The sequence below is a fragment of the Engraulis encrasicolus genome, chromosome 15 (genome assembly GCF_034702125.1).
Source record: "Engraulis encrasicolus isolate BLACKSEA-1 chromosome 15, IST_EnEncr_1.0, whole genome shotgun sequence".
Classification (NCBI taxonomy): domain Eukaryota; kingdom Metazoa; phylum Chordata; class Actinopteri; order Clupeiformes; family Engraulidae; genus Engraulis; species Engraulis encrasicolus.
In genome coordinates, this window is record NC_085871.1 from 36,330,751 (window position 1) to 36,346,158 (window position 15,408).

Genomic DNA, 15,408 nt, shown 5'->3' on the forward strand with positions numbered 1-15,408 from the left:
TAAACATCTGCCATTACTAACCCCATTTTCCCGCATCTACCGACTGACCACCTCCTTGTCCTCCCTAATTTTTATGACCAAAAGACGGCACTTATCTATACTATATGTTGTCAGAACATGTGTTTTGAAACATATGTGTAATTCAGTCTGTAACAATGCCAAACTGCAATATTTTTATGAAAATGTATCATTTGAAAGCTACTTCTGAAATATTGTGCTTCTCGCTGGCAGAGCCTCTATGACGTATATAGAGGGAGTCCAACTAAGGTTCTGGCTCAGCTCTCGCTTGTGGATGTATCAGTTTTTGGTTGTAGTAGTCTATATCTTTCCTATGCTTTCACACGGGAGTGGCATTTTATTGGCCTATCTAAAGCAGTCTCATAGTAGACCATTACAAAAGCTACTTAGAAATGCAGTAGTGACTTTTTTTATTATCTTTCCCGAAAACAACATTTGCCTTGGAGTAACGACACCTTGGACTCTCTGTCCATGGTGCTGAAATCGCGGCACTCTGTGAAGCACGTTACAGCGTCATGAGGGGACACAGGCTACAAAAAAAACCATACAATATCCTTTGACGACACAATGAGAAGTAAACTCCAGTCCAGTAACATAGCCTAATTTACATGTACAAACAAGAGGTCATGGAATGGATAGCTGCCGAGACTGGTAGGAAAGCTGGTTCCTCATGCCCGCCACGGCAAATTGTTTAAAAAAAGAATAATTTACTTTGATTACAAACTAGGACTATGTATTATGAGTTTCTACTGCCGTTATATTCATAGCATGGGACGGCTATCCTCGTCTGACAGTCAGCCAGCAATACTTTTCACCGTCGTCGTCATTGTGATCATGTAGGCTACAGTCAGGTGTAGGCTACGTTTGACAGCTAATCTATGAGTAGAGTTCTGACTGCTATTACACAAAACAATGCATAATCTTGTCACGTTCTGTGGCGGAATGGTTAGAAAGTCTGTCTTTAGATCAGAAGGCTGCAGGTTCTAATCCCGTTTGCATTGCAGACTATGGTTCAGATCAACCCCCCAGCAACCCCGATTGCGCACCATCATACACCCCTTTTGTTTCATTTCTTAAGAAGATCTCTGTAGTGAAAGGGGGGTGGTTGAAACTGTAGTTGAAGCTGTGAGAGTAATGATTGCTGTCTTTGCCTTCGCAGGTGGGCACAGGAGCGACAGTGGCCACCCTGGCGGACGCCTCAGATCTGCCGGGCACGGTGACTGTGGCGCAGGTCAACTACTCCACAGTGGCCGACGGAGAAGTGCGACTATCGGCAGAGGTGAGCAGCATTCTCTCAGCATCCTTGTTCGCATTCCACAGACCAGCCACCAACTTGAAACAGGGTTCCCACTGGTGCATGAATTCCTTGAAAATGCTTGAATTTCAATGAATTGTTTTCAAGGTTGTGAAAATGCTTGAATTTTTGGTGAAGTGCTTGAAACCACTTAAAATTTGTGTCAAGCAGTGTTAATTTCGTCAACCACGACGATGACGAAAATATTTCGTCAACGCCCCTTTTTCCCTTGACGATGACGAGACGATGACGCACTAAAAATTGCCTCAAGCAAATCAAAATATGACGAAAATAAAAAAATATTGTCGTCAAGGAGACTAAGACGAGACGAAATTTACAAGCCATGGACGAATGGACATTAAAAATATATAATTATTAATAATTAATTTGTAATTTGTAATTGTAATATAGGCCTAAGTGTCTTGAACTTCATAGGTGATTGCGCGCTCACACTGTGTTGCCTCGCTTGTATCTGCTGGCAGCCAATGCATGGCGCGGCTCAGTCAGTAGTTCTGTAGCCTAGTAGTTCAGTGAGTCCATTTAAGTTGAGTTTAGGTCCTAAAACATTCCCAGAGAAAGACAAAAAATAGCCGACGTTGAGGGAAGTGTTCATTTTGAAACATGTTCAACAATTTCTTGTCCCCTGACGAAGACCTCACTCTGTTATCAAAGAACCGAGGATTATAGCCATAACCTAACGTTTCTGCAGTAGGTAATGACAGTCGCGCCAATCCTCCTCTGATAGCCTACTGTCATTCTAAACCTCCTCGAACTTCCACTATTGTCCTTTTCACTTAGGCTGTCTTAGCCCGGCGTTCGTTGTCTGTTCTTTTCTGTAATGTTTGCTATATTTGTTGTTTAACCATATGAGTAGGCAGTTCGCAAGCAAATCATGAAGGTCGGATTTGTGAATTTATTTAAATCAGTCACCGCGGGGAGCGCGCGCCAGCAGGGGGAAAGTTGGCCTGTCTAAAGTAACAGAGGCACGGCTACTGTAGCCTAGTTTTGAAAAGAATCAATGGATGGGCGATCGCTAAAGAGTTTTAAACTGTTGAGATTTGAAACTTGTTCTCGTCGAGAGCAACGCTAAAAGACCCAAGGAAGTCGACAGCATTTCCATGCGTCTTCAGCGTCTTCCTAAGTTCCAAAAACTCTTTTCAGGTCATGCTTATCGAGCCTCGACACACCCGACAAAATAAAACAGCATTAGTGTTTAAATATGTGTATGTGCGTGTCCTTTCTATCGTCCAGTCTGCATACCCCTGCCTAACTATTTTTCCTGGGACTTTTGCAGGGCATACGAAGTGCGCTCGCGCAATCTATTTAAGCCTATTCCACACATGCCGCACGAGTCATTATCGTTCTCTGCTCGCATTGCCAATTGAAAACAAAAACCGCTAACTTGCATAGTCTAACATCAGCAGTATTTTATCTGACTCGTGGTCATCGGGAAGCCACTATCAGGGAGACTTCTTGAACTTCATGCAGACTTGGGATGTCTGGTCTTCCCACTGCCGGCAATCTGCAGGCTTTAAGTCCCGCGGTCAGGTGAAGAAGAGCATGTAGCCTCCTCCGTGATCAAACTCAAAATCAAATATAATATGCAGCAGCTTCTAATGCACGAGAGGGAGGGAGAGAGAGCGCGCAGCCTGCACCTGGACGTGTGTGTGTGAGAGTGTGAGATGCTCTTTTGCTCTATGATGTTGAAATGACTGATTTGGGTTTTGGTGGAAAATGACCAAGTAACAAGGTGAATATTTGCTGCAATAGGCAATATTAGTAATACTTTGTGAAATAACAATAGCCATTGTAGGTTATTTATTTTACACCACAATATTGAGTAAAATGACTAAATATCGAAATGTTGACTAAAATTTGAAATGTTGACTAAAATGACTAAAATGACTAAAATTTGACTATGACTAAAATTGATTTTCGTCATTTTGACTAAGACTAAGACTAGATTGGGAAGGCAATGACTAAAATATGACTAAGACTAAAATTGATTTTCGTCATTGTGACTAAGACTAAGACTAAATCAAAAAAAGCTGACGAAATTAACACTGGTGTCAAGTCAAACTTGACTCAAACCAAATAATAGAAATAAATTGATATGGTACATCAAAAATCTGAGGGAGTGAGATGTCAGATTGGATTTGGATCAACACCCTAAAATTGATCAGAATGCAGGAAATTGCATCTTAAAAACACAATTTTCCGTGCGAGGATCCCCACACCCTCTTCCCACGACCTATTAAAGGTGCTGGAAAAATGAAAAATTGGTACTTAAAGGTGCTTGAAAAGTGCTTGAATTTGTTCATGAAAAAGGTGTGGGAACCCTGTTGAAAGTTTCACATTTCATTATTTTGGTGCATTATTATTAGGGCTGTAACGATATTGTATCGAACCGAAAAATCGTAATACACAGAGTCACGATACTGTATCGTGAAACAAGTAGACAGTATCGTCATACGCTCTTTCAAAGTTTTATTACCCATTAGTCCAGAAAACAACCTTATGATTTAATGTGATAGTGTTTCCAAACTGAGATACATTTCAGAAATAGTGGGGTGTATTGAACCGTAGGTCAAAAATCGTGCTACGAACCGAATTGTGAGTTGAGTGTATCGTTACAGCCCTAATTATTATGCACGTTATACCACTGGCTCATTAAATTTCTTCCATGTCTCAAATCTCCATGGTCAGATTCGAAGCAGTACTGTTGAAATATTTATATTATGAGAAATTATAGAGCATTGATGATGATGTGTATTGATTAAGCATTAAAACCAGGATTCACTTTGTAAATGGAATATTTTATATCATGTATATTGTGTCCAGGCTTGTTATCCTGTATATTAATGACCTTGGCAGAGCTTACAGTTTGTCTTCAACCTCTTTGCATCCATCGCCACCTGTCTCATCTCCTTCCTTTCTCCTATCTGCCCCTCTCCCACTCCTTTCCTATCACACTCTCACACTGTCCTATCCTAAAATAAAGGCATAAAAGCCCAAAAAATACTTTGCCGGCCCTTCCCCATCTTTGTCCAAACTCACTTCCTGTCTCTCCTCTACTATCCTGTCTGATAATAACAATAAAGGCTTGAAAAGCCCCCCGAAAAAATACTTGAAAAAACAAAAAAACAAATAACAATAGTAATACTGTAATAATAGTGGTCTCTCTCTCCCCAATGCTCTTGTTCCAGAACTGGGCGGCGTTGCAGAGTGGCGAGATGACCATCCAGACGACCCAGGCGTCGGAGGCCACCCAGGCCGTAGCCTCGCTAGCCGAGGCCGCCGTCGCCGCCTCCCAGGAGATCCAGCCGGGGCAAACCGTCACCATGGCACTCAACAGGTACGCGGAGGGGAGGAAGTGTATAATGTTATAAGGGGAGGTGTACAGGTACGTACGTGAGGGGAAAAGAAAGCGGGTGGAAGAGGAGAGAAGAGTTGAGGAGTGGAGTGGAGTGGAGAGGAGGGGAGGAGTAGTAGAGCAATGTGTGGTAGAGTCATTGAACGTTTAGTAGTTGCACACGTCAGGGTGGTGCAGTCACTCTACTGCCACTATTGTATGGATTAAATGATTTATTTTTGTTTTTAGTGGATTATCTAGAAAGCATATCCACTGCAGTACATTAATTACCAACAACTAATTAATTTATGGGCATTAGTTGTGGTTGTGCCACCTGATGTCTAAGCCCAAAAAAACATAATTGACCCAGTAAGTGAAGAAACGAAAAGTGGGACAGATATGATGAATAAGAACAATTTGACTCTCAAAAGGATCAAAACTGATCGTGTATAATATGTGTGAGTGCCGGGAAGGGAGGAGAGAATACTAGAGGGGCTAAAACAATGAATCATGCTGCAAGGATATCGGAAAAAAACAACCACCACCGCTCCACACACACTCCTCCCCAGCTGCACGTGAAATGCTGTGTGTCCCTGTTCAGCTTCCCTCAGGGACTTGTTACCTGGCCTCACCTGTCTCAGCACACACACACATACACACACGCACACACACACACACGCACGCACACACACTTATACACACACGTATCCCCCCACCCCACACCCATACAAACACCTTAACTCCCTTCCTTCCTCTGTTTATCAGCAAGATTTGGCTCCACCCTTTCCAGAGCAACACAATGGGTGGATTCCAATCTGCGGACTTGCATCCTCCATTGCTCACTTACCTGCTTGTGACCTCATGATGATGTCACTGACGACAGAAAATTAATTCAACATCTTGCAAAAGCATAATTATAATGTCATTTTCTCATTTGCAATTGGGATGGTGAATGAAAAACAGTCCCCCAAAAGTTGTTGTGGCTAGGCTGACAGCTGGGAAACTTTATTGTGTTCTCCGCAGAGGTGGGGCCAGGAGGCGGGGCGAGGCCACAAGCACAAGTGGAGGATGGGAGTGTGCATATTGGTGCTCCACATCTTGCCTACCTTACTTTCCATGCCACCCTCCTCTCTCACCTCTTCTCTTCTTTCTCTTTCTCAGTCACCTCTCTTCACCCCATCTCCACTCGCATGTGCATTGACCCTTGTCACCACCCAGCCCATTCTCAAGCCACTTAGGTCTAGGAAAGGAGCTTTACTCCTTTATAGTTGTTGTGTGCCGTGATTACCTCTCTCTATCTCTCCATCTCTCTATATTCTGTCTAGCTATCTGTTCAACATACATATCAACTACCAACACAGATGCTCCCTCACCCTCTTAGCACAAACAAAAGTTAACTTTAGTACTAAGTTCTCTCTCTCTTTCCCTCTCTCTCGCTCCCCCCCCCTCTCTCTCCCAGTTCACCATATATACCAACTACCAACACAGATGCTTCCTCACCCTCTTAGTACTAAAGTAAACTTGTGTGTGTGCTAAGTACTCACTCACTCACTCACTCACTCACTCACTCACTCACTCGCACACTCACTCACTCACTCACTCACTCACTCACTCACTCACTCACTCACTCACTCACTCACTCACTCACTCACTCACTCACTCACTCACTCACTCACTCACTCACTCACTCACACACACACACACACACACACACACACACACACACACACACAGAGGCAGCTAGATGCATATAGCCTGCAGCCATGTTCTGGTAAATGGTTGCCTCTGTTGTCAAGCGTGCCCTTTGGGAGCAGTGTGATGGGCCTCTCACAGCACTGGGTGGGGATATGTAGCAGGTGTGTGTGTGTGTGTGTGGGGGGGGGGTGTATGTGTGCAGGCAGGGCAGGGCAGCTGTTGGTTTTTATGTCGTGTTTGCCATAGGGCGAAAAGGGTCCATATGAACAGCAGGAATCTTTTGATCCACCAGTTGGGAGAGAGAGGCAGGGCAGGTAGTGCACTGTTTGGCCACTGGGGGCAGTGTTTCTCCATTGGGAGGATTAGTTGAACAGCTGGACCAGAGAATCGTATATGAGAGAGATAAATCAGGGTGGTTCTTTTTCGGTCTCCATGTGATGTCGGGTGAACACCACTTTAGGAGACCTTCGATTAGGAGACCTTCGGAGTCTAGAGGTTGAGAATAAATGTAGTCCCCTTAGCGCTGTAGATGGCGGTAGCGCACGTCTTGCACAAACACCACAAAAAGAAGAAGAAGGAGGGACAACGCCCCAAATTTTGAGCACACTCCTTTGCATTCGATGGGCGGGGTTTGAAATATCTTTCTCTCTTATAAGATTTTTGGCTGGACTATCAGGGATGACATTTGGTTTAGTTTGACATGGATCTGTGTAGCATGGATGGAAATGAGTACCGACCAAGTGCTAGTAAAGCTTTAGGGCAGGGATGTCAAACTCAGGCCCGGGGGCCAAATCTGGCCCGCAGAGTCATTTTATTTGGCCCGCGAGATCATTTTAAATATGTATTAAAGGTGGCCCACATACACCATTAATATACCGGTATAGCGTAATACAGGGATTAAAGTTTTCCGTCGCTACGACGGAATTCCGTCAACTGGATTTTAGTTTGGACGGATTTCCGTCCGTATAATTTATGTCAATTAATTTACATTTTTTACTTTCCAACTGAACTCAAATCGAGAGCACTCCTGGTCATGAGAAGGGGACGAGAGGTGTGTTTGGTGTAGGCCTACGGATGTAGTTAGGCTATACACTCCACCATTGGCGGTGTGATACAACATTCACTCATCAGTAGCCTAGTTTTGGGTCATCCCCTGTTCTTCCGTGTTCCAAAAAAAAGTACACGAGCGGTCAACAATTCTGTGGCAGCGCAACGCGAGAGATAAAAAAAATAAATAGCCAAAATTGTTGCTGATGGCAGAAAAGAAAATAATTGTAATACAATGTATAAAGTGCAGTGACGTTTCCATATCATTGCACCTGCCGTAGCAGATATTTAGAAAAAAAAAAATGAATAGTTTACTTCGACTGCGTATGATGTCCTTTTCATGAAGGGTTTGCCTTTTAAGCATTGTGACTCTTACTAGCATTAGTCATAGCCCCAATGGGACGACTATGGCAGCTAGCTAACTAGGATAGCCTACCATGCGTTTCATCCTCTAAGTTTAGCGCGTTTGACTTGCTGCGTGTAGAGCTAGTTGTCTTTTTGACAACGGATAATTCACAGTCTCATCTGTACTCATAGCAGATTAACTTTGTTGTTGCCGATATATATATTCAAGAAATAAGTTAAAAATGGGTTGCATTTGGGTCACGGATAGGCTATCCCTGGCAGAGCCAATTTATGCCACGTCTTGTTCTGGGAAGCAGTGATGGGTGGACTCATGGTCGATAAATGCCGTTTCGACGTTTGTTTCACTTTCAAGGCTGGTTACTGTGTGACGCTATTTCTGCTAACTGGAATAGTGTGCAGCAGCAACAGTTGTGTGTGCGCTTGTTTTTGAGTGGCTCAACATCTTCTCGGACTATGCGTTTCGTTTGAGTTCAGTTAGCCTATTTGCGCACTGCGCACTCAGGACTGATGGGTGGGTGATTTGCCTTGATTCGAGTGGAAAGCTGCGCGACAAGCTTGGGAAAGTGTGTTACCTTTGTAAACGATAGGTCTGTGACTGTCGTGTCTGCTGCGTCCTGTCAGCTTGTAGATTTTTGAATCAATGGTCAGCGTGTGCTTGGCACCGCACATCGAGAAGCAAAAAAGTAGCGTTTTCAAAACGGTAGAACACAGAGGTAGACATACCGCACCCTGTTTGTAAACGTCAACAAGTTATTTGTAACAGGATGAATACTGAAAAAGGCCGAAGGGTGAAAAACATACAAATAATTAAAGCTAGTTTTCTCCCTCTGATTGCTATGATCAGGGCTTTTTAAATGTCAGAAATACAACTGCAAGCAATGCGCACCATTGCTTTCACCAGAACAGTGTTTGCCCATTCTAATGTGAAAGACAAAATATAGCCTACTACTACAACAAAAAACCCATAATGGGATCACTCACTGTATCAACAGATTGCAATTCCAAGTCAATAATTCTGTGAGATCAGCTACCATTTTGAAGCAGCATTCATTGTGAATCCATTCTGCATGATGTTGTGAACAATTCATAAACAATGGGTAGAAATAAGAGGAAATAACCAAAACCTGCCCCAAATTTCAGTTCAATCTGTGCAGTCTGATACAGTAGTATTCATTATCCCTCCATTCTCGGCCAGTTCTAGTCAATCTGGTGAGCGGCCTAGGCCTGCCCGCCCTCTTTCCTTTTTTTGTATTTAGAAATTGGCATCTGTAAACATAGCATTGTAGGCTTGCATCTGATTGAGCACATGTGATCTAGTACCTACAGGTACACTCATACTGAGTCTATATAGGTCTACTGAGTGTATAATGAATATTCATTGTTCATGTGAAGTGTAAAGATTTATGTTGGTTGAAGTTCTGATTTTGTGGCACTTTTTGGTATTACTGGCGCCCTCAAGACATAGGCCTATTCTGCTCTAGGCGACTGCCCCGTCTGCCTATGCCGCTGGCTCTGGCACCATTCCTTGCATGTATGTTTCGACATGAGGGCAGAGCCTGGCTACATTGGTTTTCGTAGGGTTACGGAGTGATACTCGATCGGGTGCCTAACCGGTAAAAAAGTTCAGTCAGATTACTTTTTTTTGCTTTAATCCCTGGTAATAAGACTTTGACATGAAATGTGGTGTGTCAAAACAATATGAGTGGGCCCAGGCCGAAACTGCTCACAATCATATGCAACAGAATATGTACAGGCACACTTAATACTCATATTCAAATTTCACAAACAGATTCCCATCATATATTAAGTGAATCTATGCACAATTTTAGTTTGTCTTTTAAATAAATATTGAGTTTGGCCCGCGACTTCGTTCCAGATTTTGATTTTGGCCCTCGGTCAATCTGAGTTTGACACCCCTGCTTTAGTGTGTCTCTTTTAGTGTGCTTCTATGAAGGTTGCACGGATACACATAAATTGCCGTGTGTGTGTGTGCGTGTGTGTGTGTGTGTGTGTGTGTGTGTGTGTGTGTGTGTGTGTGTGTGTGTGTGTGTGTGTGTGTGTGTGTGTGTGTGTGTGTGTGTGTGTGTGCGTGTGTGTGTGTGTGTGTTACAGTGAGGCAGCGGCCCATGCGGTAGCCACCCTAGCGGAGGCCACGCTGCAGGGAACTCTACAGGGAGGACAGATCGTACTGGCCGGGGAGACGGCCGCCGCCGTTGGAGCTCTCACGGGAGTACAGGACGGCAGTGGTAAGGAGGCACACACACACACACACACACACACACACACACACACACACACACACACACACACACACACACACACACACAGGACTACAGTGGTAGGAGCAGAGGGCACACACCCACGCAGCACGCCAGTGGTATGACTGCGCACGTTCACACACACACACACACACACACACACACACACACACACACACACACACACACACACACACACAGGATGCGAGTATAATGAGGGTATACACACACAGGACGGCAGCAGACACATTTGCACACACACAGTCAAGTACATGCATGCAGTATGCTGTACAGTGACACACAACCATATTAGATATACTATAATCTTCACGCAGTGCATGGTACACAATAAGGCACACACATAAATCATACACTACCATACATACTGCACCTGCATTCAGAAAGACATGTGTACATACATTCACGAATTAACATAAAGTTGTGCATATAGGTGGGTTCTACATTCTTGTTTACCCGTAGGTGCGTGAACCTGCGTGCGTACAACTCAACATCTGATTGTTGGAAACCGCTGTTGGTCAATAAATTAGCTCACTTGGTTGGCTGCCAGTGTCTTGCCCCTCCTCACAACACTGTGTGTATAGCAAACAAACAAAAAACATGTATACGCACATGTTCATTGAGTTTACTAAAGTGATTCAACATTAACATCTAGTCAGTATTATAAACAAGATCCCCGGGGGCTGTTTGCAGTTCCAGTCAGACATTCAAAGATAAGCACACTACGCTTTTATTTACACACACACACACACGCACACACACCTGCTCCAACCGTTTTCTGTTTACCTATTTCACTTGACTGTAGCCTACCACTTGTGTTCAGGATTTTTACTTGTCAGGGCACGCATGCACACACACACACACACACACACACACACACACACACACACACACACACACACACACACACACACACTTCTTTTTATTGTTGTTAAATATAAACACAAAGCATTCAGACTCCCCTCCTGGCACTCCCACCCCCACCAACCACCCCCAACCCCACCTTTCTGCTCAGCTGTGCACCTGCCCTCTTCCCTCTCAATCTAGAGGTGCCTCTTTATACGACAGGTAGCCTACACACACACACACACACACACACACACACAGCAGGTTTGTGTTGAGGCACCTGTAGCAGGCGCCTGATGACACCCCCTCTGAGGTCATTCTGCTGTGCCCTGCAGTCATTCCTTCGAAAGAGAAACAAGATGGTCGACAATCCCATCCCCCCACTCCACCCATCCATCCAACTGACTCCCATAGCCTCTGACGGCCCTATCTATGGGATTCCCTCCCCTTGAGTCCTCTGTCTGATTTGTTTTTCAATCAGATCTGGTCTAATGTGATTTGAAAGTGTTCAATGGACACGCGTGGTCCAAGCCTTTCTCTATTTAAATCATTCAAATCAAGGGTGTGTCAAATGGCCATATGCAAATAATGCTCAACTGCAAAAGTGGCACTCACCTTTTCTACTGTTGAGCAAGAGCTTCAAAAAGTTATGTGTGGGTGGGTGTGTGCACGTGTGAGCGTGTGTGCAGGGTTCTAAATTAATACCAGCTTACCGGCCAAATGTTGGTTAAATTTCAGGCTGGTAGAAAAGACCAACTTACTAGCCACTTTGACCCATTAGTGGCTCTTTCTCAATGGCCAGTGTTCTAGCCTTGCTAGGACGTGAAACGCCCAGTGATTGGATACTCTGTGGAGTTCACCAAAAAAATATCCAATCACCACGTCCTTGCAAGGCTAGAACACTTGACATTGAGATGGCCCCTGTGTGTGGCTACTAGTAAGATTAACATCTACTAGCCTATTTGGCTAGTGATGAAAAAGCTTAATTTAGAGCCCTGTGTGTGTGTGTTTAAGTTATTAATATGAGCGTGTGAAGAAGTAGAACTAGGCTGGTGAAGGGCTTAGCTGCCTGCAAGCATGAAGATTTCCACTGATCTGGAAACAGATGGTGTGTTGGTGCGTGTGTGTTTTTGCGTGCGTGAGAGAGGGTGACACACTGACCTGTGAGGCCCCTAGCCTTAGCCCTTCCCCGTCCACATATTAATCCATGTAGCCCTTAGGCCCAAGGGGCAGGGCTTTGTCCTTTTACTGTAGCCCTGAAAAGTTCAAAAGTTCATAGCGTAGTTGACCACATAGGCTGAAGCGCAGACATGATAGTTCCAAGTCATCAAGGAGTGTTGGGAGAGCTAGCTCGTTCAACAATATGTGTAGGAGTCACGGATTGTTTTAGATTAATGTTGTAATGGCATGTTGCACCGCAATCCTGGAAAGCAACGTGTAACATCCTCCCTGAACAGCTTTGAGCAAGACCCAACAGGCTTGTGATGATGTGTTGTTCATAATGGGGGCTTTTTTGGCAGAGGTACGTTATGCATGAATGCAGTGGTAGGCTTCGCCCACCCATACTGCCAGAGACTCCACATCTACAATTTCATATTGAAGCCTTCTCAGTTCCCCATTACATTACATTACACTTAGTTGATGCTTTTCCTTTTATTTTTTTATTTTTTTGGGGGGGTGTATTGCCTGTATTTGACAGGATAGTGAAGGTAGTGACAGGAAGTGAGTGGGCAGAGAGAGATGGGGAAGGGTCGGCAAAGGACCCGGGCCGGGGGTCGAACCCGGGTCGGCCGCATAGCAAACGAGTGCCCTACCATTTGCACCACGGTAGGGCCTAGTTCCCCCCCTTGACCTCACCATAAGCGCCCCTCCCCCCCACGCCCAAATGACCTCATCACAAGCCTGCCAACGCCTCCCGTAGTATTGAAAAATAAAATGGACAAATGCCCCCCAATGGCAACTAAGTCCCGCCCCACTCAGCTATCCTTCTCAACACCCCCCTAGGGCTCCCCAAGGCCCCCTGGGGGGCTATAGCCCCCCGTTGAGAAACACCAACCATTAGGCCATGGCTGGCTCCTGCACCTTGAAGGTTTTGTCAGAGATTGCACATATAGAGATACGCCAACTTAATGCATTGCTATGGGTGCCAAACATGAGCAGGTTTCCGGTCTGCATAAAGGGGCGTGTGGCGTTCGCTTGACCTGAAATAAAACGTTTTTCCTCAAAATTCAAACAGTTTAAAACATTAGGCTTTGCTTGAATATACATAGATACAAGTACGCATAGATCCTCAACAAGCCCAGAATATTACAATGACTGATTTATTGTGTAAAATCCATGCGTCTTATCTAGGGGTGGGCAATATGATGATATGATTTCATGATATGAAATCGTGAATCGTGATATCGAGTACAAAATCTTCTCAAATCTGCCAAAGTGGAGAAATCCTGTAGATCGTCTTGCAGTAAGGATGTTTACTGTGTGTTGTTTCTTCACTTTTATTCTTTACATTACTGTATTTCAATTGTGCACTTTATGAGTGTCATTAGTGTGTTTATATTTAATTACTTGCTAATTACAAATTGCAAGTATATAAAATGCCTTTTTTGTTTTGTTTTTGTTTTTTATTATTCAAAGGGAAATCGTGATTTTTAAAAAAAATCGTAATCTAGATTTTCTGTTAAAAAATCGTGATATAACATTTTTGCCATATCGCCCACCCCTAGTCTCATCCATTTCAATGGAACGGTCCTTAGGTCTGTATAAAGTCCCCCTCGCAAAAACTAGAGCTCAGAAACAATGGGCCATTGCCACTAGTGATGCAAGTGATCAAATTCTTTAATTTAGAAATTGTTAGTTGATTGACCTTATCGATCGATTTACGATTCATTGATAAGCAGAGATTTTTTTTCCCCCAAAATCTCAACGTGTCCACAAAAAAAGCTAAAAAATTAATGTTAAAAATGAAACAAAATGCTAAATTTAAATTCCTTTCTATTTGTATCCGAATGTGATTGAAATGTTCCCACTCTTCACACGCACTTCGTCATGCCCATTTCACCTGGGTTTCTCGCAAGTTGGGTTATCGATTAATTGCATTTTTTTTTTAAATGTTTTAATCGATTGGCATTTCAATCGACTAAAGTTGATAAATCGTTTAATTGTTGACATTTCTCTCCCTTTTCGACTCTGGTTTAGTGTTCCTGCTCCAGCAGGATCGGAACACTTCTCACGTGGGAGGTTATGACACAAATAACACAAGAGGTACAGGTAGGTTATAAAAAAGTGTCAAACGTTTATATGAATTAAATGATATTTTATTCACCACAAAACCCCCATACGTTACAAACACTCGAAGACCTGGCCAGGGTTACAACAGAAAATTCCCCTACAATACAGAAATAATTTCTAACATATAGATATTAGCCTGGTTCTCACCCAGACCCTTCGTGCATTTTCGCTCAACCTCGTGAGCTCAATGTTCTTTCATTCAAATACAAAAATAAAATTGACTGAAACAAATTCATATAAGTAAAATTTTGCACACTATTGATACATAATCGGAATCATTGCATTGGCTGTTCTGGTCCTTTCTCCGGAAATATGCAGAAACATTTGATGGCGACCTGTTGATTCAACCCCTTTCAGTATCTAGGAGGTGTGGTTGACTTGTCTGCAACAGAGATTGGCAAAATTGATTCCTTAGATACAATGCATGGCCAAATATTCTAAATGACTTAGTTTTACTTGGTTTCAAATGATTGGCTTGTTGAATGATCATCTGGTTGAATTGGACAGATAAACCAATCATTTGGAATATGACTAGACCTAGAATGTACTGACCCATCACTGGTCTACAAACATGGATGCCCATAAAGGAGCTAGCCTCAAGCAGGCATCAACACAGATGTTTCGCAGAGAGAGGACGTAGACAGGACTGGGTACTCAAACCCAACAGAGACTAACTACCAACTTGGTGCAACAGCCAAGCTAATGGAGAATCAGGAAGCATCTCAGCATTGCTTAGCAGAGAGAGAAAGGGAGGCTAGACGGAGTACTCAATACCCACCAGAGGCAGACAAATGTAGTCTACACAGCCAACATATTGACTGGGTCATTGACCACAACACTGGCACTAAGGTGCGTGAAGTTGTAATTAGGGTTGTAAAGGCTAACGGCTCAGCTCAGCCCCCTTGACTTACATGTACTTACTACTTACATGACTTACTGACCCTACCTCTCAACCGCTTTTGAATAAACACCCCCTGGACTGCATCACAAGCTTCCCAACACCCCTTGATCTCATCATAAAGCCTGCCAACGACCCCCTTAGTATTAAAAATTCAGTAGACTAAATGCCCCACCAATAGCAACTAAGCACTGCCCCCCTCTCAGCTGTATCCTCCTCAACGCTGTAGAGCCCTCGTTGAGAAATACTTATTTAGCATGTCCTCGTCAACTAAATCTCCTCCCTCCCCCACCATATCCTGGCAGAAGAATCCCCACCTACACCC

General features: G+C 43.7%; 1 protein-coding gene across 2 annotated transcripts in view; it reads left to right on the top strand.

Moving 5' to 3' along the window:
- The window catches only part of nrf1 (nuclear respiratory factor 1), a 44,676-nt gene that overhangs the window by 21,459 nt on the left and 7,809 nt on the right, over nt 1-15,408 (top strand). Inside the window, exons 8-11 of one of the 2 annotated variants that reach the window (XM_063217440.1) lie at nt 1,178-1,297; nt 4,519-4,667; nt 9,885-10,018; nt 14,093-14,164. In XM_063217440.1, coding sequence (XP_063073510.1) covers nt 1,178-1,297; nt 4,519-4,667; nt 9,885-10,018; nt 14,093-14,164 — 475 coding nt within the window. The remainder of the gene's footprint in view (nt 1-1,177; nt 1,298-4,518; nt 4,668-9,884; nt 10,019-14,092; nt 14,165-15,408) is intronic. The other variant, XM_063217441.1, reaches the window with a different exon arrangement.